The sequence below is a fragment of the Ammospiza nelsoni genome, chromosome 17 (genome assembly GCF_027579445.1).
Source record: "Ammospiza nelsoni isolate bAmmNel1 chromosome 17, bAmmNel1.pri, whole genome shotgun sequence".
In the NCBI taxonomy this organism is placed as follows: Eukaryota; Metazoa; Chordata; class Aves; order Passeriformes; family Passerellidae; genus Ammospiza; species Ammospiza nelsoni.
Window position 1 is genome coordinate 15,696,765 of NC_080649.1, and position 26,526 is coordinate 15,723,290.

The 26,526-nt window shown below is 55.3% G+C and overlaps 1 protein-coding gene across 1 annotated transcript in view; it reads left to right on the top strand.

The window, feature by feature from the left end:
• The window catches only part of LOC132080961 (ankyrin repeat and fibronectin type-III domain-containing protein 1-like), a 247,480-nt gene extending 236,032 nt beyond the window's left edge, over positions 1-11,448 (top strand). Inside the window, exons 13-24 of the mRNA XM_059484388.1 lie at positions 1,097-1,204; positions 1,418-1,517; positions 2,032-2,164; positions 2,871-2,990; positions 3,338-3,553; positions 3,822-3,988; positions 4,376-4,526; positions 5,269-5,437; positions 5,697-5,863; positions 6,711-6,921; positions 7,391-8,037; positions 10,332-11,448. Of these exons, the coding sequence (XP_059340371.1) occupies positions 1,097-1,204; positions 1,418-1,517; positions 2,032-2,164; positions 2,871-2,990; positions 3,338-3,553; positions 3,822-3,988; positions 4,376-4,526; positions 5,269-5,437; positions 5,697-5,863; positions 6,711-6,921; positions 7,391-8,037; positions 10,332-10,619 (2,477 nt within the window). The 3' untranslated portion in view covers positions 10,620-11,448. The remainder of the gene's footprint in view (positions 1-1,096; positions 1,205-1,417; positions 1,518-2,031; positions 2,165-2,870; positions 2,991-3,337; positions 3,554-3,821; positions 3,989-4,375; positions 4,527-5,268; positions 5,438-5,696; positions 5,864-6,710; positions 6,922-7,390; positions 8,038-10,331) is intronic.
• The last annotated feature ends 15,078 nt before the right edge of the window (positions 11,449-26,526 follow it).

Consider the following 26,526-nt stretch of genomic DNA (forward strand, 5'->3'; position numbering starts at 1 on the left):
CCTGTGTGGTGTCCCATGGGACTGGTGCTGTAAATGAGTAAGGAGCAGCCCTATGGGAGGCTGAGCTTGTCCCAAGGATCAGGCCATGGAAGCACGTCCTGTCCCACCATGCTGCAGGCACCCAGGGAGCAGGGCTGCTGCACTGGGAACAGATGGAGATGAACAGTAATGGCTCAGAGATGTGCAGCACCATGCACACAGCTCTGGCTGCAGATCCACAGAGCACTGAAATCACCAAAAATCCATTTGCATGTCTAGAAATGCACACAGCAAGGGCACAGCAGTCTACTACCGTGGCTTTATCTTGTCCCTGTCATGTTTGCACCCACTTTAAAGCCCATTTGCCACCTCACACAGGTCACATTCCCTGTGACCACGATCCAGGTGGCATCAATTGAGTGTGGCCAGAGTGAATCAGACAGGAGTGGGGTTTATTTATTTTTATTGTCAGTAATATTTCTCCCTTCAGTGGAGATCCCTCCCTGGCCCAGCAGAATATGGTCAGGCACCTCCCTGGGTGTTTTTAAAGCTACTAAAAATAGCAGCAAGTTCCAGCCAAAGTTAACAGAGCTGAACTTTCCATGGAAAACAGCAGCGGGCAGGACATGGGGTGTTTAAAGCAATTAATATAAAGTTGAGGGAGAAGACAGGCAGGTCCCCAGCCCTGCTCAGGGTCCTGCTGCTGTCCCACAGCGGGTGGAGCTGGCAGGAGTTTATTTATGTGTTTGTCGAGGTAAGCCCAGCTTCCAGCGCTCATCTGGAGTAACTGGGAAAGACCTGGAGGAAGAGACTGGAAAGAATTTTATTTTTTAAGGCCAGTGAAGTGTAGCAGCAACAGACAGAACCTTGTTCCTTGCCCCTGGTGTGTCCCTGCCACGCTGTGGGGAGGCTGGTGGCCACGGGGTGCTGTGCAGAGCTGGGTGTTCCTGGGAAGAGGGGCACAAAGCTGGGGATCTCCCAGCACCCACAAGTGCTGCCATGCTGTGGCATGAGAGGGACACCCAGGGGATGTGTGAGGAGGGGATGGAGCCCTTGTGCCCCAGAGGTGCCCCCACACAGGCAGAGGGTTCCCGGGTGACGCTGCTGTGTCCCACAGACTGGCGCGAGTATGACGGGCGGGCGCCGCGGCGGCGGGGCCAGGCCGAGGCCCTGGACCATCTCCTGGGCCAGGTGAAGACTGTCCACCAGCACTGCATCTGCCACGGTGAGCCCACAGCACGCTGCTCCACGGAGGCTGGGGCGGGGGCAGCTGAGCCCTGGGGGTGCTGGTGTGATCTGCAGAGCTGGGTGCTGCAGGAACAGCTCTGTGCCAGGGATGTGAAGGGCAGGGAGACAGCTCAGCAGTGGAGACCTCAGCAGAGGGTTGGTATCAGCTCTTCATCTCCTGCTGCAGCATCCTCTGCTCTCTGCTCCACAGAGCCCTGCAAGAACCAGCCCCAGAGCAGAAAGCATTCAGTCTCCAAGAGCCTCAAGCACCTCTTCCACCCTGGCAGCAAGTTTCTCAAGACACTGAAGCGGTGAGAGGCTGGTGCTCGGGGATGGTGAGAGCCCCTGTCCCAGCAGAGCTGCAGAGCTGCCCATCCTGAGAGCTGTGCCTGCACGCTGGGGGCTGGGGATGCTCAGAGCAGGGTCTGCACTGGGAGTGAGTTGCTGGTGTCAGTGGAGATGAATCCCATGGCCCAGGGATCAGAGGTTCTCTGGGTGTCTCTGTTTGGACTGGCCAAGCTGTGCTGGTGCCCAGATCCCTGCATCACCTCTGGGGCTCACTTGGCACCCCACCTTGTCCAGACCCAGAGTGTTCCCTGCACAGCCTGGTCCATCTCTGTCCCATGTGCTGCAGGGTCCATGGGCCATGGTGTCTCTGGGACACGTTGGGTTCCTGTCCCTGCTCCCGTACCAGCCACCAGCCTCTTCTGCCATGGGCTGTTGGAGAGAAGTGGGGACTGGGACATCTCCTCTTCTCTCAGGACCCTCTGGGAGATGGAGCTGGCAGCTGGGGTGGCACTGAAGTCTGTCTTCTCTCCCCTGCAGGGGCCTCTACCTGACAGCCATCTTCTACAAGGATGACAACATCCTGGTGACCCACGAGGACCAGATCCCCGTGGTGGAGATTGATGACACCTACTCCTGCCTGCTCATGCAGGATTTCCTCTGGCTCACCAAGGTGAGAGCTCCTGTGCTTGGGCAGAGGGCCAGGAGTGCCAAAGTGACCCAGGCAGGCATCAGGCAACACTTCTGCCCCTCCAGCCTGGACACTGGGGCTTGGCAGTGCAGGCAGCCTGTGGACTTGCTTCTTGCTGGGGTTCAGCACAGACCAGGAAACTTTCAGGGAATGGCATTTCATCAAGCCCAAAGATGGGTGACAGACCAGAGCAACACTGAGCAGGCTGTGTGCCAGGGCGGGTGGCACTGCCTGTCCACAGGGATGTCAGTGGCTGTTGAACTGCTTTCCCTCAGCATCCTGCCGTGGCATCTCTGCCTCTGCTGTAGGATGCACAGGGAGCAGCTGCCAGCTCCTCTGATGTCAGCAGACTTAGGGAAAGGGCATGTGGGCAGCTCAGGGCCAAAATAATTTGCTGGGTGATCCTTATCTACTGATGGAGAGTGCTTTCTTCTCCCTCCCCACCTTGGCCAACTTGTATTCAAGCTTAAGGTTTCCTGGATGAAGATGGGTGTCTGAGTGGACATGGCTCAGGGCTGCCCTCGGGTGCAGGCACCCCAGTGCCTGTGGCACAGGGATTGGTTTGCACCCCTGCTGAGGTGCTGCATGCCCATGCACATTCCTGACCCAGCTCAGAGAGGCAAACAAGTTCCCCAGAACTCCCTGGTGTGGCCCAGCTGCAGCAGCAGTGACACTGTGGTGTGTGCAGGTGTCGTGTATGTGGGATGAGATCCTGTGGCTGCGGCAGTGTGTCACCGTGTCCCAGTCCTCCTGCTCCTGCATCTTGCAGACGCGCTTCAAGATGCTGCTGGCCATCTCACAGATGCAGGTGAGGGTCAGCCTGGGGGGGAACAATCACTTTAAGTGGGATGCTGGAGGCTGAGCTCCCTTGGGAGCAGCATGCAGATGTACCACAGTCAGATAAACCCAGGATCTGCAGGCCATGACTGCGTGTCCCTGCCTTGTCCGCCCGGCAGGACTCTGGACGTGACACAGTGAGGTGCCAGCTGTCATGGCAGTGTCCTGCAGAGGGGCTGGGCATCAACAGGGTGCTTTTCTGGGCAGACTGATTTCCAGCAGGCAGCTGCAGGCACATTTCAGCTGCCCAGACCCACCATGCCTCCAGGATGTCCCCTGACCTTCTGCTTTCTCTTGTCTTCCCACCCTGTCACACAGGGGCTGCTGGGCATCCAGGACCTGGGGCAGGTCTTCTTTGAGCCCATCAAAGACAAGCAGGGCAACATCCTCATCGTCACCCTGAAGGAGGTGAAGACCAACCAGACCTTCGAGAGCGTCCGCTGGGTGCCCATCTGCAAGCTGCAGAGCGGCCGCAAGTCCGTGTCCTCCCCCGAGGAGCCCACGGCCCTGGACACGCTGCTCATCTCCCTGCAGGTCTGTGCTGGGGCTCCCCTGGGAAACACCAGTGCTCCTTGCTCCCCTCGGCCTGGAAGGGTCACAGCAGAGGGGGAGCAGAGCCCAGCCAGCTCCAAAATTCCTGTTGTTTCAAGGGGAGGCATCCAGATGGTGCCAGATTGGAGCTGGCAGCACCGGGTTGTGTTGCTGTGCCGCTCCCCTTCTCCAGCTGGACTGGCTGTGCTGCAGCATCAGCACAAGCCCTGCTGTGAGGACTTGCTCGGTCCAGCAGTGTCTTTGTTCCCAGGACAAGCTGGCTTATCACCAGCGGAGCAGCCATGCCCTCTCCCCGGGGCTCTACCTGGGCTACTTGAAGCTGTGCAGTGCCGTGGATCAGATCCGAGTGCTGGTGCCAGAGCAGCTCCCCAACATCCTGTGCCACGTCAAGATCCGCTCCAACCCCAACATCTCCAGGTGGGGTTTGCAGGGGATGGTGAGAGCCCCTGTCCCAGCCAGGCTAACAGCATCCATCACCTCCTGCTTCAGCAGCAGTGTGATATCCCCTCCTGTCCCCACTGTGCAGCGCTCTCAGGCACAGGGTGGGGTTGTTAGGGTGTCCTGGGTGGGGTCAGGGCTGAACTCCACAATCCTGTGGGTTCCATCCAGCTCAGCATATTCTGTGCTTCTGATTCAGCCTAGAACAAACCAAGTTCCCTCTCTACCTCCACCTCTCCCAAATCTCTGGGGATGCTGCACTGCCTGGGAGAGGAACAGCCAAGCAAACAGAGCTCTCAGAGAAATTGTATCCACGTCCACCCAAACCACTCCCTCCTTCACCTCTCTGTCTCTGGCCTTCTGCAGGGAGGAGTGGGAGTGGCTGCAGAAGATGACCAGCGTGGAGGAGCCTGTTCCCACAGAGCCAGAGACTGACAGGTCCCAGAACCCCTTGTTTCAGGAGCTCCAAGTGGCCATCAAGGAGCTGATGACCCTGGTGAACATCCCACTACAAGAGGTAGAGGCAGGAGCCAAGGCCTGGGCAGAGGGAGGTGATGGGGCTGTGAGCACAGTGCTGGTGGTTGCAGCAGCTGGGGAACTGCATGTCTGGCTCTCCTTGTGAGGCTGGAGCACCCAGATTTTAGTGCTGTGCAAACAAAAGGTTTGTGAGTGGTGAGTGTGCCCTGCCCAGGGACAGTGTCCACAGGCGCTGTTTGTCCTTCCCACACTACCCCCAGAGCAGCAACAGCAAATCTGGGTTGTTACTGCTGCCCGTGGTGTGGTCCTGGGCAGCACGAGACCAGCCCAGCTCTGCCCCTCCAAGGCAGGCTGGTCCCTGGCCAGTGCTGGGCTGGAGCTGCAGCCCCTGGGGCCAGACTGTATGGGGAGAAACTTTCTTCCATCATGCCAAGTATCTGCTGGGAAGCAACAACCCAGCAGCCCCAATGACAGGTATGTGCTTCTGGCTGGGCAGCTGGGAGGGCACCTCCCTGCTCATTGCTGAACCATCACTGGTGGCACGTTTTCAACACCCTGTTGTGGTGGCTTTGACCAGAAATTTTGAAGCTTTCAGGAAAAATTAGAGAAGAAGTGATGAGATTATGCAGATTATGCCAGAAGCAAGGAGCCTCTGGTTATGTGCTGAAGGTGCAGTGTCCCCTGGCTGCAGGTGGTCCCTGAGGACTACTCCATGCATGAGGACTGGGCAGAGGCCCCTCCAGGTGATGTGTGCAGCTGTTACCTGCACTATCCTCTTGCAGGCCAAAGACTTCCGTCTGTACAGCCAGGAGGTGCTGGACTTTGGGGATCAGGTCTCCTTCCTGCTGCTGCTGCCTCCATCAGACGACGTCTGCACCGCTCCGGGCCAGAACAACCCCTACACCCCTCGCTCTGGCTTCCTCACGCTGCCGCTGCAGATCTTTGAGCTGGGTGAGGAGAGAGAATGCCAAAACCCAACTTTGCTGGTCCCCTTGTTCTTTGAGGCCTCCTGAGAGCTGGGCTGGGCAGGGGGGTGGGTGCCTAGAGTTCCCTCCCTCCCTGGGGAGGAGGCATGCAGGGATGTACTGAGGGCTGTCCAGGTGGACTAATGAGTGTTGCCTCCTCATCTTGGGTGACAGGGAGGAGGCTGTAGGGCATCCACAGCATGGGACCTCATGTTTTTCATCCCCTCTCTCGTTTCCTCTCCCAGTGCACTTCTTCACGTACAGCCGGGAGTTCATCACACAGTACTGCCAGGTGTCCGCCCTGCTGGAGCTGGAGTCGCTCCTGTCCCAGCAGAGCCTCAGGGAGGCTTTCTCCGATGCCGAGCTCGCCACTGCCAAGCAGAGGCACCAGCAGGTTCAGGACTACATCCAGGTATGGGGGGAGGAGGCTCAACAGTGCCCCTGACCTGCCAGGACACAGGCAGCAGCATCTGCACCCAGGCTGTTCCCTGGTCTTGGTAGCCCTGGGGGATTTCTCTGAGGTTGCTAATGGGTAGCACCAGGTTGGTCTTACATAGATTCATGGAATGGTTTGGGTTGGAACAGATATTAATCCTCATCCAGTTCCACCTTCCACTTTCCCTGTTTGCTCCAAGCCATGTCCAGCCTGGCCTTGCACACTTCCAGGGATCCAGGGGCAGCCACAGCTGCTCTGGGCACCCTGTGCCAGGGCCTCCCCTCACAGGGAACAATTCCTGTCCAATATCCCATCTAATCCTGCCCCCTGACAGTGGGAAGCCATTCACCCTTTTCCTGTCACTACAGGCCCTCGTTCCATCCCTCCATCCCTTGTCCCAGTTCCCTCTCCAGCTCTCCTGGAGCCCCTTTGGGCACTGGAAGGAGCTCTGAGGTGTCCCTGGAGCCTCCTCTTCTCCAGGCTGCAGCCGCTTTATCGAGCAACTTCTTACTGCAATGATCACATTAAAAATCCCAAGGAGACACACAAAGTGTACATGCCCTCCTTGCTAGAAAAAGGCCTGCAAGTGCATTTTAGGATGGACTTGCAAAAGAGCATCCCACACTACTCCTGTCACCAGCACCGCTGCTGAACCAGCAGCTGCATCCTCCTGAGAGCACTTTCTTTGCATTTCCCAGCTCAGGGATTCCCCCAGAGCTTTGGGGAGATCTGTGTGTGTGTGTACAGACTCTGTGTTTTGCCATGGCACTTTCTTGCTGTCGTTTGCTGTGTGAAAGGGCTCTTCCATTTCCTCTGTTGGCAGCAAATGGAGGAGATCTGGCGAGAGATGCGCTGGATCATGGATGTCCTGCAGCACGCCCGCTACAAGCAGCCCTCCTGTGGGATCTCTCTCAGTGGCTTCCTCAGCGAGGCCGGGGGGCCAGCGAAGGAGAAAACGCGATCCTCCTCGTCCCACCTGGACTACCTTCCGTCCCCAGTGCTGTCACCAGAGACCAGCCGCAAGCTCAACTCCGGTAGGGACCCGAGCTCCCGCCTGGGGGCTCAGGGGCTGCCCGGGCTCGGGGGCTCGGGGTGGCTGTGCCCAGGCAGGGGCTCGGGGGCTCGGGGTGGCTGTGCCCAGGCAGGGGCTTGGGGGCTCGGGGTGGCTGTGCCCGGGCTGGGGCTCGGGGGCTCGGGGTGGCTGTGCCCGAGGTGGCTGTGCCCGGGCTGGGGCTCGGGGGCTCGGGGTGGCTGTGCCCGGTGTGGCTGTGCCCGGGCAGGAGCTCGGGGGGTCAGGGTGGCTGTGCCCGGGGCGCCGGCAGGGCTGGAGCCTTGGACACCCAGGGCAGTCGGTCTCAGGGGGGCAGACCCTCCCTGCCTGTGCCGGGCCGAGCAACTTAGGGGTGTCACAAGGGGGTAAACCCCAGAGGCTTCCCTGGACTCCCCTCAGCGAGGGATTCCACACTCAGGCTGAGCCGCTCTTTGCTGCTCTCCCCCCGGCAGACTCGCACGGCCTGTCGGACGAGGAGGGCTCCTCGGAGGTGTTCCTGGCCACCGACAGCGACTACGACTCGAGCCGGGCGCAGAGCCCGAAGGAGCTGGACCTGGTGTGCTCCACCTCAGGGCCCGAGTGCGGCAGCCGGAGGGGGGCCCGCACCCTGCGGGACAGCGCCCCGGACGTCCTGCAGAGCCACGAGCTGCAGACCGCCCCCGCAGGGCCGCCCCCGCCCGAGGAGCCCCGGCCGCCGGCCAAGCTCTACGACAGTGACTTTGTGCTGCCCAGCCGGCAGATCGAGCTGCTGCGCATCACCGAGAAGCGACAGGCGTACTGCGTCCGGACCAGCAGCCTGGACTTCCCCAAGCCGCACTGCCCTGCCCCGAGGAAGTCGTGCCCCGGCTCCGTGGACAGCTCCCCGGCCGAGAGCAGGAGCGCGGGCCCGGGCGGGCAGCTCCGGCTGCGGCCTGGCTCCACACCCAGCCCCGAGCGCCGCCGGGGCCGCCGGGGCTCCCATGAGTGGACTCAGGACTTGCCGGAGCAGCAGCCGGAGCAGCCCGGGGGCTTGGCCGACCAAGGGAAGAAGCCGGGCTCTGTCACCTTGAGGGTGTGCCCTCAGTACGAAACGGGACTCTCCAAAGACACCAGTGTCAAGGTACCCGAGCCTGTCACGGGTGGCAGAGCGGCTCTGCCGTGCCCGGAGGGCCAGGGCTGGCAGCATGGGGACAGAGCCAGCAGGGTCCTGTGCCCCACGCCTGGCACTGCCCTCCCTATCCTTCACCATCCCAGGGGTGAGGTGCCCTGGAGACCTGCAGCACCCCTGCCCTGACTCCCTGATTCGCTGTCTCCCGGTGTTCCTGTTTAGATGAGGCTCCTGGCAGCACAGGGGTCTCTGTAGGAGCAATAGCTGATGCTGCAGAAGGATGAGCCAGGGCCATACATGGTGAATTTTGGGGACAAAGCAGTGGGGCTGAAGTTCAGCTCTTGGTCTGTGGTTCAGCAGGTGACAGTAGCTTGGTGCCACCCAGTGTGGGCAGGCAGAGCAAAGAACACTTTTTTGGGGTTTTTTGGGGGGTTTTTTGGATTTTTTTTTTTTTTGTGTTCTTTGGGGGTTTACTTTAGTTTGGGTTTTTTTTGTTTTTTTTTAGCTTTGTTTAAAATAAAGACAGAAGAAAACCCGACTGTTCTAATAGGAGGGAAAAAGCCAAAATAGTAGATGAGTGTATTAGCAAAAATCCAAATCTTTCTTGATATATCCGAGCTACTGATATAATAACTGAATCCATTGTTTAAGATGGTGTCCTTGCTGTACCCTGATGTGATGATGTGTTCCAACACATCATATTTCCAGGCCAAAATTCAGCTGTCACGCCTGCCCTGGCCATGCTCCTCCTACAGCCTCCCCTTCCCAGGTGTGTGGTCTCTGCTCCAGCCTTCCTCATTAGGGGAGGGAGAGCAGGAGCTTTTTGTCTCCAGTGGCAGAACCCACTCCAGTTCCAGCTGAGGCAGCAGGCAGAGCTCCTTCCATGCTCCTTCAGACTATGCTGGAGCAGCTGTGTGACCTGACTCCTTTCCACGGGGGCTTTGCTGCTAAGAGCTGACCCCACCAGCTCTGATCGCTCACACCTGCTCCAGGTGGGGCCCCCACAGAGGACCATCCCCCAGGACACACATCTTGGGCAGGTGCCCCTCTGGTTTGTGGCCTCCTTTGGTCCCAGCCATGGAGATGCTTTCCCTGTTGAAGTTTCCTTTCCGAGACATTCCTGGTGCCCAGGACAGAGGATGATGGAGCAGAAAATCATTAAATCATGACTGGTATGGGTTGAAAGCAACCCTAAAGGCATGGCAGAGGAAGAACAGTGCCAACAGGCTGATTGTTTTATTGCTGGGGAGGGTTGATAGCCAGTGTCTCTGCACCAGCTGGGACATCCTAGCAGAGACAACTCTGCCTCACTGGATTATTTTCCATTTGAGGAATGCCCATAGATTTCTGTGGAACTTAAGCACAGCCCTCAGGTTCTTGGCGGGCTGCCCATGTGGCTTTTGAAGTCGCAAAGCTTTGGACACGCCTGCTTGGAAGCGTTTTACGATGTTCTCCTGGAAGAAAGGCGAGTTCAAAGGCAGCTCCTGGGCTGATGTGAATGCTGAGCCCGGCCACGGCTGCTCAGGGCTGGCAGTGCTCACGTGGGCCAGGGCTGGGACCACCCTGCCAGGGCAGCACTCCTGGCGCTCTGCAAGCCCTCACAGATGTGCCAAAGGAAGTGTTGCTTTCCCTGGGTGAGGATGGATGTCCTACCTTGGGGCCTTTGAAGCCAAGCAGTGGCTCCTGGCATTAGCATCCAGAGCCCTGATGAGCTCATTTTCTTGACAGGATTTGGGATTCACAGGGAAGCAGAGGGCAAGAGTAGCTGTTGGTGGGAGAACCCCAAGCTTGCGCACGGGATGAAATTTATTGCCATGTTCCAAAAAGGTTTCAGTTGTAGCTTGGCAGAGCTGTTGTGATCCAGCTGGTCTGAGGGTCTGGACCCTGCTCACGAGAGGGACTTCACACAGATCCCTCCATGGTATCAGGAGCACGACAGGGACTGTCCCTCTCCACCTCCAGGTGATGAGATAGTGGGGCAGCCTCAGCAGAGCTGTAGGTGACACATGCAAGGGTTGAGTGGCAAGGGCTTGGAAACAGGAGTAGAGGCAGGAGAGCAGTCCATAAGTTTGGGCCCTGGCATGCAGGGGCACCCCTTGGGCACTCCCTCATTGTGGTGTGCCCATGGCTCTGTGCCAGGCTGCTGCCACGGGCAGCACTGCTCACGGGCACCGCTGGGCAGCTGTTCCTCCACCCTCACCATTCCTCCACGCCATCCGCTGCCTCCGGCCCCTGTTCCTCCTCATTCCTCCCCCTTACCATCCGTGTCTCCCATCTCTCCATCTGTGCCCTCTCTCTCTCCACAGCTGCACATCACCAGCCAGACGCCTGCCAGCGAGGTGGTGAAGCTGGTGGTGCTGGAGATGAACGGCCTCGCGCGGGACGTGCTGGGCGCCGCCGCCGCCGTCTGCTACGGCGAGGAGCAGCTGGAGCACTTCGGGCTGGTGTTCGCTGCCAGCGAGGGCGAGCGGTGGCTCCCCGATGACTTCTTGCCCCTGTCCCTCCACACGAGCCAGCCCGAGGGGCGGTTCCTGGTGCGCATCAAGGAGACGTCCCCGCTGGTGCTCCAGTACGGGCCGGCGACCACCGTATGAGAGAGGAGAGCGGCGGGACGGAGCGGAGACCTCGGCTTCCAGAGCAGACATCTCGTCTCTGATGCTTCCTTCTTCCACAGACACCCTCTCATCAGGCGTCCGCGGGGTGGAATGGGATCATACTGGGTTGTGTGTTCTTTGTTTGTGCTATTTTTTAATTTTTTTTTTTTTTTTTAACCAAAGAGACATCGAGACTCAGTTTTTCTGACTGGAGAAGAGGAGGGTGGAGTCCAGAGACCTCAGAGCTCAGGAGGAATCTCTGCAGGAATGGAATTTTTGAAAGTAAACATTTTTAAGGAGAAACGGGGGGGTAGAGAGAGAGAGGAAAAATATTACAAGAAGAAGCAGCAATACTTTTTTTTCCCCCTTTTTTTTTCTGAAAAACCTTGTTTGGGATTCACTGAAGGCAAAGCCACAGAGGATTGCTGGGGAGAGCTGTCGTGTCAGTGAGGAGAGGGCAGGAGCCACAAGGACAACACTGGGAAGGGCATTTTCCTATCTGCCCTCCTTTCACTGCACCTGGAGAAATGATTCTTGCACAAAGTTCTTGGAACAAAATTATATTCGTATTTTTATTCTGAAAAAAGTCAATAATCGTTGTGCCAGAGCCACTGGAGCTGGGTAAAGGTGAAGACCCTTTGCCTTGTGTCCAAGACTAAAGGGACACGTGCAGCCAGCCCCCTGCACTCACAGACGTGTCAATACCACACTAGAGATTTGCTGTAGAGCATCTCCTGCAACCCCCTGGGCTTCCCTGTCCCCCTGGGTGCCGTTCTGTTCTGGTGATTGTGCTTCTCTAGTCCGTCCTACAGCATGACATTTTGTTAGCCACTAGGTCTCCTGTTAACAAGGTTACTTTTCTGATCTCCTGTGGTCCATAGTAAAGAAGACTGCTGCTGACTGCCTAGCACTTGTCCTTCTTGTGGCTGGGTCCATCTCCCAAAGCGGCTCTGATTCCAAGGGCTGGGCTCCTCTTTCCCAGGAGTGTTTAGTGGGGTGCTTCCCACGCTGTGCAGCATTACATTAACACACAAATCACAGTGTGGGAGCAAAGTACTAGTCAGAAATGCTCTCCTGGGACTCGTTGCTCTGTAAGGCAGGAAGATAAGGTTGGGCATGCCAAGGCACCAGCTCCATGAGCTGGTGAAACCCCAGAGCTGTAGGGCTGGATGCCCAAATCAGGTCCTGCAGCCTCCACTGAGGGAAGAACACCCGGAGAGGAGCAGGGATGGCAGCGAGAACTCACAGCTGTGTCACAGCTGGCACAAACACTGTGAGCCAGGTGCCAGGCTGGCACCCCTTGGCAAGGTGAGACTTTGATGCTGATGCTCCTGCAGCAGCCACCTCGCTGTGCTTCCCCTGGCATGGAGGGACCCGGGCTGGGCAGCAGCCCCCATCACTGGGTGCCAGGTTGCAGCAGGGGCTCTGTGGGCAGCCATGAGGGTCAGCTGGCACTCCACAGAGGTTCCTCATTCCTCGCCCTGCGGCCCCCAGGGTGGCACGGGCAGGAACAATCCCAGCACGAGCCCTTCCTGCCCCACGTCAGAGGCGCTGTGGAGGGGAGGATGCTGTGCCAGCCCCTCAGCTGGTGCCAATCAACCAGCGCCACACTGACGTCAGCGCAGGCACCGCCACGGGACAGGGAGGCGAGCGACAAAGGAACTTCTTAAAAGGCACTTCTGACATCTCCTCTCTCCTTTGCTTGTCTTCTGCCTCAAGTTAAAACCAACCCCACTCTCCCAGGTCAGGGAAGAAGTGGGTTGATGAGTGCAGAGGTTCCCGTGGTGTTTGTCATTATTGGGCATCCACAGGCACTGGCATCCCAAAGAGGCAGGAGCTGCAGGGTGGCCCTTCCCTTTACGTGTGTCACCTACTGATGCTCAGAGCCTGAGGCAAGGCAGAGCAAAGGCACAGCTGGTAGAAAGCCAAGTGCCTTTTTGAAAGTCACAGAGTGAATTCAGTGTTAGATCAGGGCTATGTACAGAAAGCTACATCTGTGTCCCTGATGCTCCTCAGCATGGAGCCGTGCAACTCCTGATGCCCTTTTATTTGACCCCAGAAGGGAAAAAGTCCTCCCTTTTCCTTAAGAATTTGTTCTCCCTTTCTGGAAGTCCAGTTCCATCAAGAGAGACGGAGCCATGACCCAAAGCCAGGTGCTGCTCCTGGGACAATGTCTGCAGCTGGAGCTGCTCCCAGCCCCTGTGCAGAGCTCTGCCTGTGCAAGGCTCTGCAAAGCTTTTCTGCACGAGCTGCTCTGGCCACGCAGCAGCTTGGATCACTTGGCTGCAGGGCACAGTGTGGGACCTCCTCCCCTTGCTGGGGAGAGGAAGAGAGAAGGAGCTGGGGCCTGGTAGGAGCAGAGTTGGCTGCAAAGTGGGAAGAGCAGGAGTTGTGCAGCTTTTTTTGTGGGAAGCCCCACAACCAGGGACATGGGATGTGTGATGTCCTGATGTGACACACTCCTCACAGAATGACACAAGATTTGGGGTTGGGAGGGACCTCTGGAGATCATGCAGTCCAAACCCCTGCCCAGGCAGGGTCACTTGGAACAGATGACACAGGAATGTGTCCAGGTGGGTTTTGAATGTCTTGAGAGAGGGGAAACTCCACACCCTCCCTGAGCAGCCGTTCCAGTGCTCTGCCACGCTCCTTGGAAATAACTTCTTCCTAATGTTGAGGTGGAACTTCATGTGTTTTTATTTATGGTCATTATTCCTTCTCCTGTTGCTGAGCTCCACTAAAAAGACTCTGGCACCATCTTCTTGGCACCTGCCTTGGAGATGTTTTTATGGATTGATGGGATCCCCTCTCAGGCTTCCCTTCTCCAGACTAACCAGGCCCAGCCCCCTCAGTCTCTCCTCATAAGGAGGTGCTCCAGACCCTTCATCCTCTTTGTGTCCCCTGCTGTACAGCATTCCTTGAAGAATGGCACTTGCAAGGTGCTTCTCTCTTTTTGTGTTTTCCTTCTCTGCCTCGATGGTTTCATGGTCACATACCAATGTTTTCTTTCTGAACAGGTTGTTGAGCCTTCACACACTCTCCTGCCCTTCCCCGCAGTCAAGGACAAGGCAGCAGGCTCTGTCTGTGGCAGTTTTTAAGGCTGCCATCGTGGTGCTGGGGCTTTGGGAGCCGTGGTGGCTCTTTGAGGTGGTGTGACAAGGTGTTGGCTGAGGGGCAGCAGGGCACTAAGCCCTGGCAGTGCCAGGATTCAGAGTCAGCCCTGTGGGTCTCCTTGCACTGGTGCAGAGGGTTGGTGAAGGGATTTTCTCCACAGGAACCTGGCACTCGCTCTGGCACTCATGTGCACCATGGCACAGGCTGGGAAGGAGAATCCCCAAAGCACCCGAGCTCAGCCCTGCTGCCTCCTGCCATGGAAGCTTTGGAGCATCTCTTTTCAAAGCAGGAGAGCATCCTGGAGGGCTGGGACACTGTGCACTGTGTCACCTGGCACAGACACCTCTGTCCCTGCAGTCCCTGTGTCCCCAGCCCTGCCAGACATGGGCACTGCCACTATGCAGCACAGACACACCTGTACCTTTGTGCCATATCCCCAGGTGAGCACCTTCAGTGCTGGCTAACCCCTCTGCACTGCTATCATGGAATCTGGGACTCATCCAGCTTGGAAAATTGCTCTAAGATCATGAGTCCAACCATTAAATCCAGCACTGCCAAAGCTGCCACTAAGCCATGCTCCTACGTGCCACATCCACATGGCTTTTAAATCTCTCCAAGGGTGGTGACTCCACTACTCCCCTGGGCACCTGTGCCAGTGCCTGACCACTCTTTCCATGAGGAAAATTTTCCAATATCCAATCTGAAACTCCCTTGCTGCAACCTGAGGCCTCCTCTTGTCTCCTCCTGTCCCTGTTCCCTGGGAGCACAGCCCGACCCCCTGGCTGTCCCCTCCTGTCAGGAGCTGTGCAGAGCCACAAGGTCCCCCCTGAGCCTCCTTTGCTCCAGGCTGAGCCCCTGCCCAGCTCCCTCAGCCCCTCCTGGTGCTCTGTTCCCTTCCCTGGACACGCTCCAGCCCCTCAATGTCTTTCCTGTCATGCCAGGACTGACCCCAGGACCGGGCTGTGGTGCCACCAGTGCCCAGCACAGAGGCTCTGTCCCTGCCTGGGTCCCACTGGATGCACTGACACCACCCCAACACCTGCACACACCATCCCTGGGCTTGGTACCAGCTGTCCCTGGACAATCCCACATCCTGGAGATGTGTGTCCTTAACAATCCCATCCAGGCTGGGGTGGGTGTGAACAGGGCTTCTCTGGGGGTTTGAGGGCAGCAGTGCAGCCCACAGGGGGATGCATTTCCCACTTCCCTTGGAGGCAGCTGACATTTTACTCTTCCACGTGCTGTGGAGCACCAAGAGATGATGCTGCAGAATAATTTGTACTTTTGGAGGGGTTTTTGTCTCTTTGTCATTGCCATTCCATCACTAACAGCACAAAAATGCAGATCAATGTATTTTGATGAGTTTTGCTCCTGGGCACGGTGAAACAAAGTATGAACCTGTCTGAGTGGACAAACAGCTCTTCTCCCTTCACTTGGAGGTAGGCCCAGGTCCAGAATCACAGCAGGGGAAATCCAGAGTACCTCCCTGCAGTTTAATGGGAATGTGTTCATTTCCATTGCCAGAGGAGCCGTGCCTCAGTGGCATTCTGCTCACATCGTATGAATTCATAGAAATAAACCCAAATTGTGACACTCAATTTTCTATCCCAAATCAGGAGCTTGTTGGCATCAATTCTGAAGTATCTGATTTTCTTTCCTCCTGTCCAAAGGGAGTTGCTCAGTTTATCAGACATGAATCCAGGTTTGTGCTTCCCAAACTTTGCTCTCTGAGTCTGAGACATGGGACTATTTTGTTTGGGGGTTTTTTTTGTTTGGTTTTTTTGTTTGTTTTTGTTTGTTTGTTTGTTTGGGGGGGTTTTGTTTGTTTGTTTTTGGGGGGTTTTTTGGTGTGGTTTTTTTGGTTTTGGGGGGGTTTTGGTTTTGGTTTTTGGTTTTGGGTTTTTTTTTGTTTGTTTTGTTTTGGTTTTTTTGATTTTTTTTTTTTGCCTGGGACACTTCTTCTCTCCTCACTTCTGGTTGCAGGGGATGGCTGAGGAGCTGCTGCAATGGCACAGAGATGAGATGCTCTGAGCCTGCCCCACTGCAGGCTCAGAGCATCTGAGCATCCCCTCAAACAGGAGGTGAGAACACGAGCAGGACCCATCCCAGCCATCCAGAGCAGCGTGGAGGTCCCAGGGCTGTCCCAGCACATGCAATTACTCAGCTGATCAGTTCTCTATCTGCAGGAACTCTGTTCCCCCTGTGCAGTGTCAGGGGCTGTTCGCCCCTGGAGCTCATGAATGGCATTGCTGTGTAATTGCAAGGGGGTGTGATGGGTTCATGCTGGGGAATCAAGGGGCTGTATGCTGCCCACACTTTCCATCCGCTGCCCAGATGCCCACAGAAGATGCAGCTCTGCTGAGCAAAACCCCTTTGGCCTGAGCTCGTGCCCAGGAGCCTTTGCTCAGGATCCCAGTCCTCCCTGGGAAACCACACTGGTCTGCTCTGGGCGCTGTGGGCAAAACCACTTCCCATGTGGAACCAGGCTGGGCAGCACAGATCTCAGGGCAAGGCTGCAATTTCCCAACCACAAAGACACTTGGTCTGGAGGAGATGGGAGTCGGAGTAACACAAGCACCATCAGAAAGCTCCGGATGACTTTGGTGTGTCCAGGATTTTTTGGCTTGAGGTTCTCCAAACCCATGCACTGACCAGGCAGGAAACAGCTCTTTCCATCCCAAGAAAATTCCTGGGACACAGGGAAGTCCTCTTCTAAAATGTGAAAACAGGAACTGAGGATACAAAGATACAAATTCATGAGGAAGCAGTAGTGCATTATTTTATTTTATTTCCACTTAAAAAGGAAAAGCAAACCAAAGTGGTTTTTTAACCAAACTCACTTTCATTGAAAAACCAAAATATAGAAACAAACCAGTGACTATCTACAAGTTTATTCTAACTCAAGAATTTTGGAAGATACCTTCTGGTGAAACCAAAAATCCTTTATGAATGCTTATACTATACATATATAATTGCTTTTTTTGGTGGGAAGAAAAAAGAAAAAAGCAACAGATAATATGTTAAGATAATGTTTTAATATCAGTATTCCCTCAAGCCCAAGCTTAATGCCATAGATCATAAACCACATGCTCAGACCTGAGTGTGCACTTTGCTGTCTCAGGCTTCAAAGAACATTTGAAGCTGCAAATGTGCTTGTCCTGAAGTAGTTTAATTTGATCTGCACATGGAGATAGCAACAAAATATGATTCTGCTCTTCGTTCTTCGATAGTTTTTAAATGGATGGATTGCAGTCCTCGACTTCACAGACTCACAGAATGATTTGGGTTGGAAGGAACCTGCAAGGTCACCTCATCCCACCCCTGCCATGGCAGGGACACCTCCCACTGTCCCAGGTCACTCCAAGCCCCAATATCCAGCCTGGCCTTGGGCACTGCCAGAGATCCAGGGGCAGCCACAGCTGCTCTGGGCACCCTGTGCCAGGGCCTGCCCACCCTGCCAGGGAACAATTCCTAATTCCCAATATCCCATCCATCCCTTGCCTCCAGTCCCTCTCCTGAGGTTTCCCCAGAGCCCTCTCTCTGTGAGCCCCCCCAGCTCTCCCACCCTGGCCCCAGAGCAGAGGGGTCCAGCCTTTACAGCATCTCTGGGGCCTCCTCTGGAGCTGTTCCAGCAGTTCCATGTCCTTGTGCCAAGGACCCCAGACCTGGAGGCAGCTCTGTAGAGCTGAAGATGTAGCCCAGGACACAGCTGACTTTCTGGGCTGTGAGCACACGTCCAGCCTCTCATTCATCAGTTTCCCCACCTCCCACTTGTCTCAGCCCCCAGCACATCTCAGGTTGGGCCTGGCTCCTCATCTCCTCCATCAAGGTGCCGTTTGCTGTGGCAGGAAAAGCTGTGCACATTGCTCTGGACTCAGCCACATTCCTCTCTCCACAAAAGCCCTGTGTGGAGCCAGTCACAGCCAAACCACCACAGAGCCCTCTGCACACCAATGTCATGGCTCCTGCTTGCAGCTGAACAGGACCTGTCACCATGCTTGCATCAGCTAACGTGACTCCCACTGGTTTCCCTTAACACAGCTACTTCCCAAAAATGCCTCAACATTGGAAAATAAATGCACTGGGTGCCAGTCGTGGAAATCCATCCTACTGAGCACCTGGCCACACTGCACAGAGAAGGAGGCAGAGAAAGGTGAAGTGTCCTGGAAAGGGTTGGAGTGTGTGCAGTTGTTCACAGGCAGGGGATGTGGTGGGACAGAGTGCTGGGAGGTGTTAGGCCGAAAGTGCTCTGATATTCCTTACTCCCAGTCCCAGCACTGCTGTTCCTGCTCCTCCACGAGCAGCACACTCAGTGAATGATCTGTATTAAGAACAAACCTGACCTGGTGCCATGCACTGACGCAAAGCTCAGCAGGTCACGGATGGAGGTTTCTGTACGAGAGCACGGCAGAGATGAAGTCCATGCTGGGTTGTCACTCTTGTAAAGGTTTGCCCTGCAATGTCACCATCAAACAGGAACCAGGTGCCAAAGTCTGCTAAATTTATCCTAAAGGATGTGGGAAATGAACTGCTGATTATAGATCCATGTATCTGGATCTGTGGTGAGGCCCTGGCACAGGGTGCCCACAGAAGCTGTGGCTGTCCCTGGATCCCTGGAAATGTCGAAGGCTGGGTTGGACAAGGTTTGGAGCAACCTGGGATAGTGGAAGGTGTCCCTGCCTGTGGCAGGGGGTGGAACAAAATGAGCTTAAGGTCCCTTCCAACCCCAACCAATCTGTGGTTCCGTGATTCTATGGTATCTTTAAAGAATAGGTCCCTTGGGTGACAGTAGAGCAGCCCTAATTACCATAAGTGTTTGGGCGCAGAACCAAGGGAGGGATAATATTCCAAGGTCCCCCTGTTATCCCTGTAAAACATGACTGTGGATGCCCCTCCCAGGCTGGCAGACAGCCCCTGGCCATTCCCAGTTTGTCCTCTCAGGAGCTGCCTGGTCCTGCCACCTTGGCTGTTGCAAGCGCCAAGTGAGAATCCATGGTCAGGTGGTGGTGCCCTGTCCACCCTGAGCAGGAAGGAGCATGGGAAGAGAGACGTGGGTGGGCCTGCACGGTGGGACCCTGTGCTGCCAGGTTTCACCTGGGGGTTCAGGTTTCTTGATGCCTAACAAAGGGGAAGAGCCTGTGGTGGGGTCAGCAGTGTAGGCTGAGCACTCAGCATGGGTTATCAGTGCACCGAGGCTCTCACAGGGATTTCAATCCCATGTTTCTTTGGTTTGATTGAAAATGGAAACACCTTTTTGCTCCAGGCTGAAATACAAATATTTGTACCAAGTCTGCGATGTGGGATTGGCTGGCTCAGAGCCAGCTGGTGCCATTACTGCCATGCAAGCAGACATGGAATTCTGCTAGCAGAAGGCTGTGGTCCCTTCTGGTCACCCCTGAGGACACCAGGCTGTTCACGACCATGCAGACAGGCAGTTTGTACACTGCCAGGGGTTGGAATTCCTGCATGCCCACAGTTTAAGTAAATTAGAGGGAGAAGATACAATGGAGAGTCTCTAAGAAACACCAATCTGGACAATTGTGTAGTGATGTTTCCTTCCAGATGGCTTTCCCAACCTTCTTGCTTTGCTGGGTTAACTGAAGGCCAGGTCTCATGGAAGTCAACTGGAGAGCTGCCCTCAGCACTGGTGGGAGCAGGGGGCTGGCCTGGGAGCAGGGTGCCAGGCCAGGGGAGGTGATTTGCCACTCCCAGCAAGTGCACAGGCAGCAGGTCCCCCCATGGCTTGGGTGCTAGTTTTGGGTCTGGATGGTGATGAGGAGCTGAACAAGGACACTCACTCCCTCCGTTGGCAGCTGTCACTCATTTGCCTGTGTGGCTGGTACAGGACAAGCCAAGCCCTTTCTGATTTGTCATCGATTCTGGGTGACTTCACGAGGCCAAACTCTCTTGCGCTGTCATCCTCTGGCTGGAAGTGGCTTTGAACGGGTGTTTAATGAAGATGTTAATTGAAAGCACGTGGGGAGGAATTTGAGCTGCTCTGAGCTGTCTTGGAGCTCCTCAGATCCCAGAGCCATCATCCCCTTCAAAACAGAACAGAGGAAGAGTTATTACAAAACAAATCATGTTTGTATAGGCACTTAAAAAAATAGTCCTCTCCAGCTCTGTTAAGCTCATGTTACTGGCAGGGCTGAGCTGGAGAGACCATGTGGGCCACTGAATGCCTTCAGCAAATTAAAGCAGCATCCAAAGGAGAAACAAGGCACTGCTGTCCAGATCCTGTCCAGACTGCAGCAGACACAGTGCGATGTCCAGCAGCCACAGGTCCTGTTCTGCTTGGCCAGGGCCCGCTCCTGGAAATGTCCATCCCCAATGCAAGGGGGGCTTCTGCCCACTGGGAGCTCCCTGGGAGTTGAGGGCCCTCAGCCCCGGTGTTCTGGGGAGCTGGAGGCTGCTCAGAGCTCAGCCCCGGTGTTCTGGGGAGCTGGAGGCTGCTCAGCCCCAGTGTTCTGGGGAGCTGGAGGCTGCTCAGAGCTCAGCCCCAGTGTTCTGGGGAGCTGGAAGCTGCTCAGCCCCGGTGTTCTGGGGAGCTGGAGGCTGCTCAGCACTCAGCCCAGGTGTTCTGGCAGCCGTGGCTCGTGCAGACTCCGTGCCCGGAGGAGCCGCGGCTCCGTCCGTCCTTCCCAACGTGCATTTTCTCTCAGCTGAGGGTGCGCATCCGGCTCTGGCCACAGCTGGAGATGTCCTCTTCCCAACAGGGCTGGGGCTGCCTACTGGCCACGGCTGTGACCCTGCTGCTCTTCTCCATGACCTTGTGTCAAAGGTGCTCCTGTTCCTCACCTGGTCCAAGTTTCCCACCCCCATTTTGCCACCCAGCACACTGCAGGGACACTGGGCAGTGCACAATATTTTGAGACTTCTCCTCGTCCGACAAATTGGGTTGGAGTTGGCTGGTGGACTGAGAAGTTATTAGGAACAGACACCCCCAGACAATGTGATTGCACAAGCTTCATTTCCTTAGAAAAGCAGGCCAACAGCGCAGGAGTCTGTCAGTAAACATGTTGATTCCAGGGTCTTTTCGGTGCTGCTCGCAGGAAGGAGCGCAGCGCTGGCGCCCGCCTGCACCTCCAAATGCTGCGTCTCGCTCAGGGATGCCTGGACACAGCTCATCTGTCAGGGCATGGGCAGTGTTGGAGTAGAGAGTGTGTTACTGTAGCTCTTGGCAATTGCCAACAGATGAAATCTTTCCCAAGGCAGGCAGGGCAGACGATGTGGGGTGAGCCACTGACTGCTCTGGGGTACCCTGGGTGCTGGGTCTGGACCAGAAGTGTTAGACTCCACCACGGCCCAGAAGGGGCTGAGAACACCATGGTGTTTGTATCCAGGGCCATCCACACTCAGAAAGGTGCAGGAGGATGAGATGTCCCCATGGTGTATGGTCCCTACAGCCCAGCCTCTCTGGATTCCAGCTTCCCTTCTGGCTGGTACTGCTCAGCTGGGTACCTTGGGGCTTTCCTTCACCCTTTCTTTCACCAGACACTTATCCCTGTGCTTCCCAGCCCCTGCAGCCTCTGAAGCCAGGCTGAAGGAAGATCTCTTGCAACACTGGAATGCTCTGCAGTCATTACCTCCCTCCCTAGAAATTTTTGGGGTCAGAGGACATAAGTCTCAGTAATCGTCCAACAACGTCAATGGAGCTCCGTTGATTTACACCAGCTGAGGATCAAACCCCTCCCTTTCCTCTCCCATATTTAAGATATTTTCCAGACTTCAGACATATACAGAGGAGGGAGTTGATGGCTTCTGGGCTGTTGAAGAGGTTCCAGCTTTGGTCCTGGACCAGAGTAACAAGAATAAGGTGGCTACCCTGGCTCTGTGTCTGCATAGAAAAGCTGTGCTCCTGCAGTGTGCTGGCCCTCGAGCTGGCAGATTGGCTGGGCAGGCATTGGTGAGCCCACACATCCTGAAGGTCTCTTCAGGCTGAGATGTGGCTCTGTCGCCATTTCTGTCATGGGCAGCACAAGCATGGCCAGCACAAAATGCCATCGCTGCTCCATAGTGTGCTATGGACCCCACAACTTCAGTTCTTCATTTCTGCAGCCACAACAAAATCCAGCCCACTGAAACCTTGCATGATCCACCTTGGGCCTCAATACATCCCTCCTCAAGCCTTCGCCAAGCAGGACATCACTGCCACAGGGCCACCAGAGTTGGAGCAGTTCTGCTGAGTTCAGAATGCATCACCAGGGACCAGAAAACCCAGACACCTTGAGCACAGCCCTGTCTAACTGCAAGGAAAAAACACCCACGAGTCTTGAGGCAGCCTCAGCTTCGATAACAGTGACAGTCTGTAACAGTGAAAGTTCATTCTGAGCCCAATGTTTTGGTCTGGGCAGCTGGGCCAGTCCTGAGGGGAAGCGCCTTTAATATTGCTGATAGCTGGATCCAATTTATAAGGCACTCAGCAGAGACAATCATCAGGGAAGGAGACAAATAATCTTCAGGCAATTAAATTTAATTGTTCCATCTGAAGATTATTTATCTCCCTGCCTGATGAATGTCTCCTCGAAGCGCCTGATAAATTGGATCCAGCTATCACTGATAGTGGCTGCTTTCCCCTTGCAGCGGCGAAGGGTGCGATGAGCAGAGCAGCCTCAGCTCTGTGTGTTGCTTAAGATCTGTCACCTCAGAACATTTTTTTAGCAGACTTGAAAGTGTCCACAGGATTTATCAATACTCAGCTCTGGTGCAGAGAGCTTGGCAGTCCTGGGTCATGCGAAAGCTCCCAGACCAAGGGACTGGGTGGAAGGAGATTCTCTTCAGATCTCATGTATTGGGCTATAATGTGAAGCATCAGTGAAGATTTGTAAGTCTCTCTGTCTGTCTGTCTCTGCTTCATCAGATTCTGGTCTGGCTGTTTCTGGAGAGGGATGGGGAGGAGGAAGGGGAGGAAACCCCACTGGCAGGAGGTGGGTGAGAGGTGATGTGCTACAGCCCAGGATTTCAGACCAGGGTCTCCTGTGGGATCATGGAGCATGGCATCACTCCTGGAAATCCCCCCAGCTTCTCCATCCCTTCCAGAGAACAGCTCAAACCTGGAGCAGGTCAGTTTAGAGCTGGCACAAGACCTGTTTCTTTTATCCAGCTTCTCTTTCCACTGCAAACTCCAGGTGTGCCTCTGCTGGTTTGTAACCCACGGGGAAATGGGTCTGCCCTGCATGGAGGGCACAAGACAGAGCAGCAGACACAGGTGAATTAAAGTGAACAAAGTCTCAGCAGTGTGGGCAGGAAATCTTATCAGGAAGGGGGAAGAGTCACCAGTGAGGAGCATGTGGAGCCCTTCTCTCCAGGGACAAGGCGCAGCAGTGGAGCAGGCTCTGGACTGGTCGGATTGCAGGAGACAGGATGAGGAACCTTTATTCACCATCATCACCCACCTGGACAGTGAATTACATCTGTGGCCACGGAATCATAGAAGTGCTAAGATGGGAAAAGCCCTCCAAGATAATCGAGTCCAACCCTCAACCCAGCAGTGCCAAGTCCACCACTGAACCATGTCCCATCTGCCAGGGCTCCTCATAGACAGGGCTCTGGAACTGTGAATCCCTGCCCTGCCTGCAGCCCCTTATCAGAATGGGTTGCAGGCTGGGAACAACAGTAAAGCCTTGGGAGCCTGTGGGTGTTCTGAGGGACTGTGCATTTCTGAAATTGTGTCTCTATTCACCATCCAAACGTCAAATAGTTCAGTAGTACTTAATTAGCATACAATAACTGTCCCATTGAATTTGATCAAATACATAATTTTGGAATGCTATTTACAGTGCTAGTTTTTTTACAGAAATCCATGTGTCAGAGTTTTATCCATTATTATGGTCTTTAAAATAGGCAGATGTGCCTTTCATGGCCAACTGCATGCTTTATTAATGGGTTAGAACTATCAGATGTGTTGTAAATCACAGGACACAGCCACCAGTCTGCTGCTTCTCTGCTCCAGGGTCCCAAGGCAGGGCAGATTAATTGCCTGAGCAGCTTCTACAGAGGAGTGGGGCACGTGCTCACTTCCCTGCTCTCAGAGCAGGTTCTCCTGAGCACTGGCAGCACTGGCAGTCCTGTCATCACTGCCTCTCCTCCTGGCCACAAACCTGGCATGCAAACCTCCAGCTGGCACGTGCATACCTTGACATTTATATATAGATAATAAAATTAACATGGGCTGCTCTGCTCCTCCAATTCCCTCTTTTCTCTCCTCTGGTTCATCTTTCACCTGCCTCTCTCCTCTCCACTTCCAAAGGCAAGGAGCAGGGAAACTGGGACCTCTCCAACAGAGCCAAATTCCCCAGGTCCCTTTTTTATTGAAGCCCTCACACGTTGCACACATTGCACACAAACACATCCTGTCTCACTCAAGCCAGCAGAGCAGCATCTCTCTTCATTAGAATATTCACTAACAATTCAAATGACCTCTTTTGGTGGGATTGGAAATGCTGTATGGGTGATTGCTCCATAGGAAATAACCTGGAAAGGCAGAGGAGGAACATGCTGAAGATGAAGGCTGGAGTCAGGCTAAAGGTTTAGTTGAAAAGCTCCTGACAAAGCCACACTGGCCACAGCCAGACCCACCCAGGGACCCCCAGGGCTAATGAGGGAGGGCCCATCGTCTGAGTGACAGGACTGTGCCCAAGGACATGCTACCCAAAGGCTCAGTACAACATTTCCATCTCCTGGCAGCGCTGGCTCTTGGCAGGAGCAGCCCCTTGCCCTCCACGAGCTCCCCAGGGATGCTCCCAGCTGCCATTCCCAAGCCAGTGGCTCTGCTGCTCTGCTCCAGCTGGAGTTGTCCTGTGGAAACACCAGAGAGCACCCAGATCCTCTTCTGCAGACAAGCCTGGCATGTCTGACACAGGGCTGTGGCAAAAACACCTTTGGCTGCTGTCAGGGAGCACAGCCAGGGCCAGCCTCACCAAAGAGCTGAGCTGCAGCACCACACACATCTAGCCCTTGGCAGGACACTGCCTATGATCCCATTTTTCTGGATGAGGAATGAGTCCAGCCTTTGAGGGCTGTCCCTGAATCAGGTGTGGAGACCCTCATTCAGCCCAGGAAGGTGATCTCCATGGCCAGCTTTGAGAGGTGTGAAGGACCAACCTTTGGCTCCTGCCTGCAGCTTCCCCAAAGCATCCACGGACAAGAAAAGGGATGGGAGATGGCTGGAGGAGGCTGGAAAGCACTCAGAGATTTGGGAATAGCAGGACCATGGGCAATGGGAGACATGGTGGGTGCAGACAAGGAAGACAGCAAGGAGGAGGGAACACAGGGTTGTGCATGACCATCCCTGCTTTGTGCATCTGCAATGATGATAGCACTGGATGTGAGCACAATGCTAAAATCCTGGATCTGTGCATAATACTCCACTGGGGACAGATGTCCTGCCTTGTTTTGTACACTGTAAATGCAGTACTGGTCCCAAACCCAAATGATTCCCCACATCCAGCATTGTCCCCCCTCCCATCAGCTGCAAATGACACAGATGGCTGGAAAAAAAGAATAGTTATTTAAAAAAAACAAAAACAAAAACAAAACAAAAAAACCCACCCACCCCAACACTGTTATTTCTGCATTTTTTCTGTGTGAGGACACTTCCTTCCTTCCAGGAGAAATCAATCCACTACCAAAGTGTTAACCTCTTCCCAGCCGTCCCCTCCAAGCAAGGTGAAGTTGTGCTGGTCCCTGGCAAGCATGGCACGTGGCCATGCCCCCAGGCTCCCCCAGCTCCTGAATCACCCCTTTTCCCTGAGAAGGGGGATGGAGGGGCTGGTGTCACAGCCAAAGTCACGGGGAGCCTCAGGAGGTGCGTGGGTGGCCGGAGGTGCTGGAGGGACGAGGCTCCAGCCGTGCAGCAGAGCAGGAGAGGTGATGGACCTCAGCCCAGCTGTCTGAGCAGTCGGACTCCCAGTGCATCAGGGGCAGGATGAGTCCTTGGCTGGGACAGGAACAGCACACAGGGACTGGAGGCCAGCAGGCCATGTGTCCTCGTGGGACCGCAGTGCGCTGGAAGGACAAAGCTCCTGCCGTGCAGGGACCTGCTCCAGCCTGGGGGCTCCTCTCGGGGCCTCACCCACACAGCAGACCCTGGGACAGACTTTGGGGCCTCCTGCCAGATGTGTTTGGGAGCTCGAGAAGGGATGTGGGGTGCAGAGCATGCTTGGATGCTCAGTGCTCAGTGCTTGCTGGTACAAGTCCACAAGCAAGGGTCGTGCTGCTCACTGGGGTCTCAGAGTTCCTCTGGCCATACCCCAAGAAATTTCAACTCTCTGCTGAGCATTCAGTTTGCCACCTGTAGAAGGGCCCCCAACAAGGACCCCTTGCCTTGGATAAGTTGGTTTCCATGCATGGAGGAAGCCCAGATGTGCAGACCAGTGCAGGGCTGCATCCCTGGTGTGGGGATGTAACTCCAGCCAAGATCAGGACAGCCAGGCAGGGCCAGGAGCTGCATGGGAGGGATGACATGATGTGATGCCATGGGTGAGAGGCAGTCAGAGCAGCTGGTGCCCCAGGGGCAGAGGGATCCATCAGGATCTGTGGGCAGTGTCAGCAGTGCTGTGGTGAGTGGTCTCCTGCACAGGGAGGAGCAGGGAGGAACCAGGAAAGGTCCATCAACACACACAGCACATCCAATGGCAATTCCAGACTTCTCAATTTGAAGAGAAGTGTGAAAACAAAGTGTTCCCTCCAGCTTTGAAGAGCCAGCTCATGCTTCAGGGGAGAAGAACCGATCCCCTTGTTAGCCTGGAGCTGTGGGGAAGTGGAGAGAGGATCTCAGCCCTTAGGTCCCCCT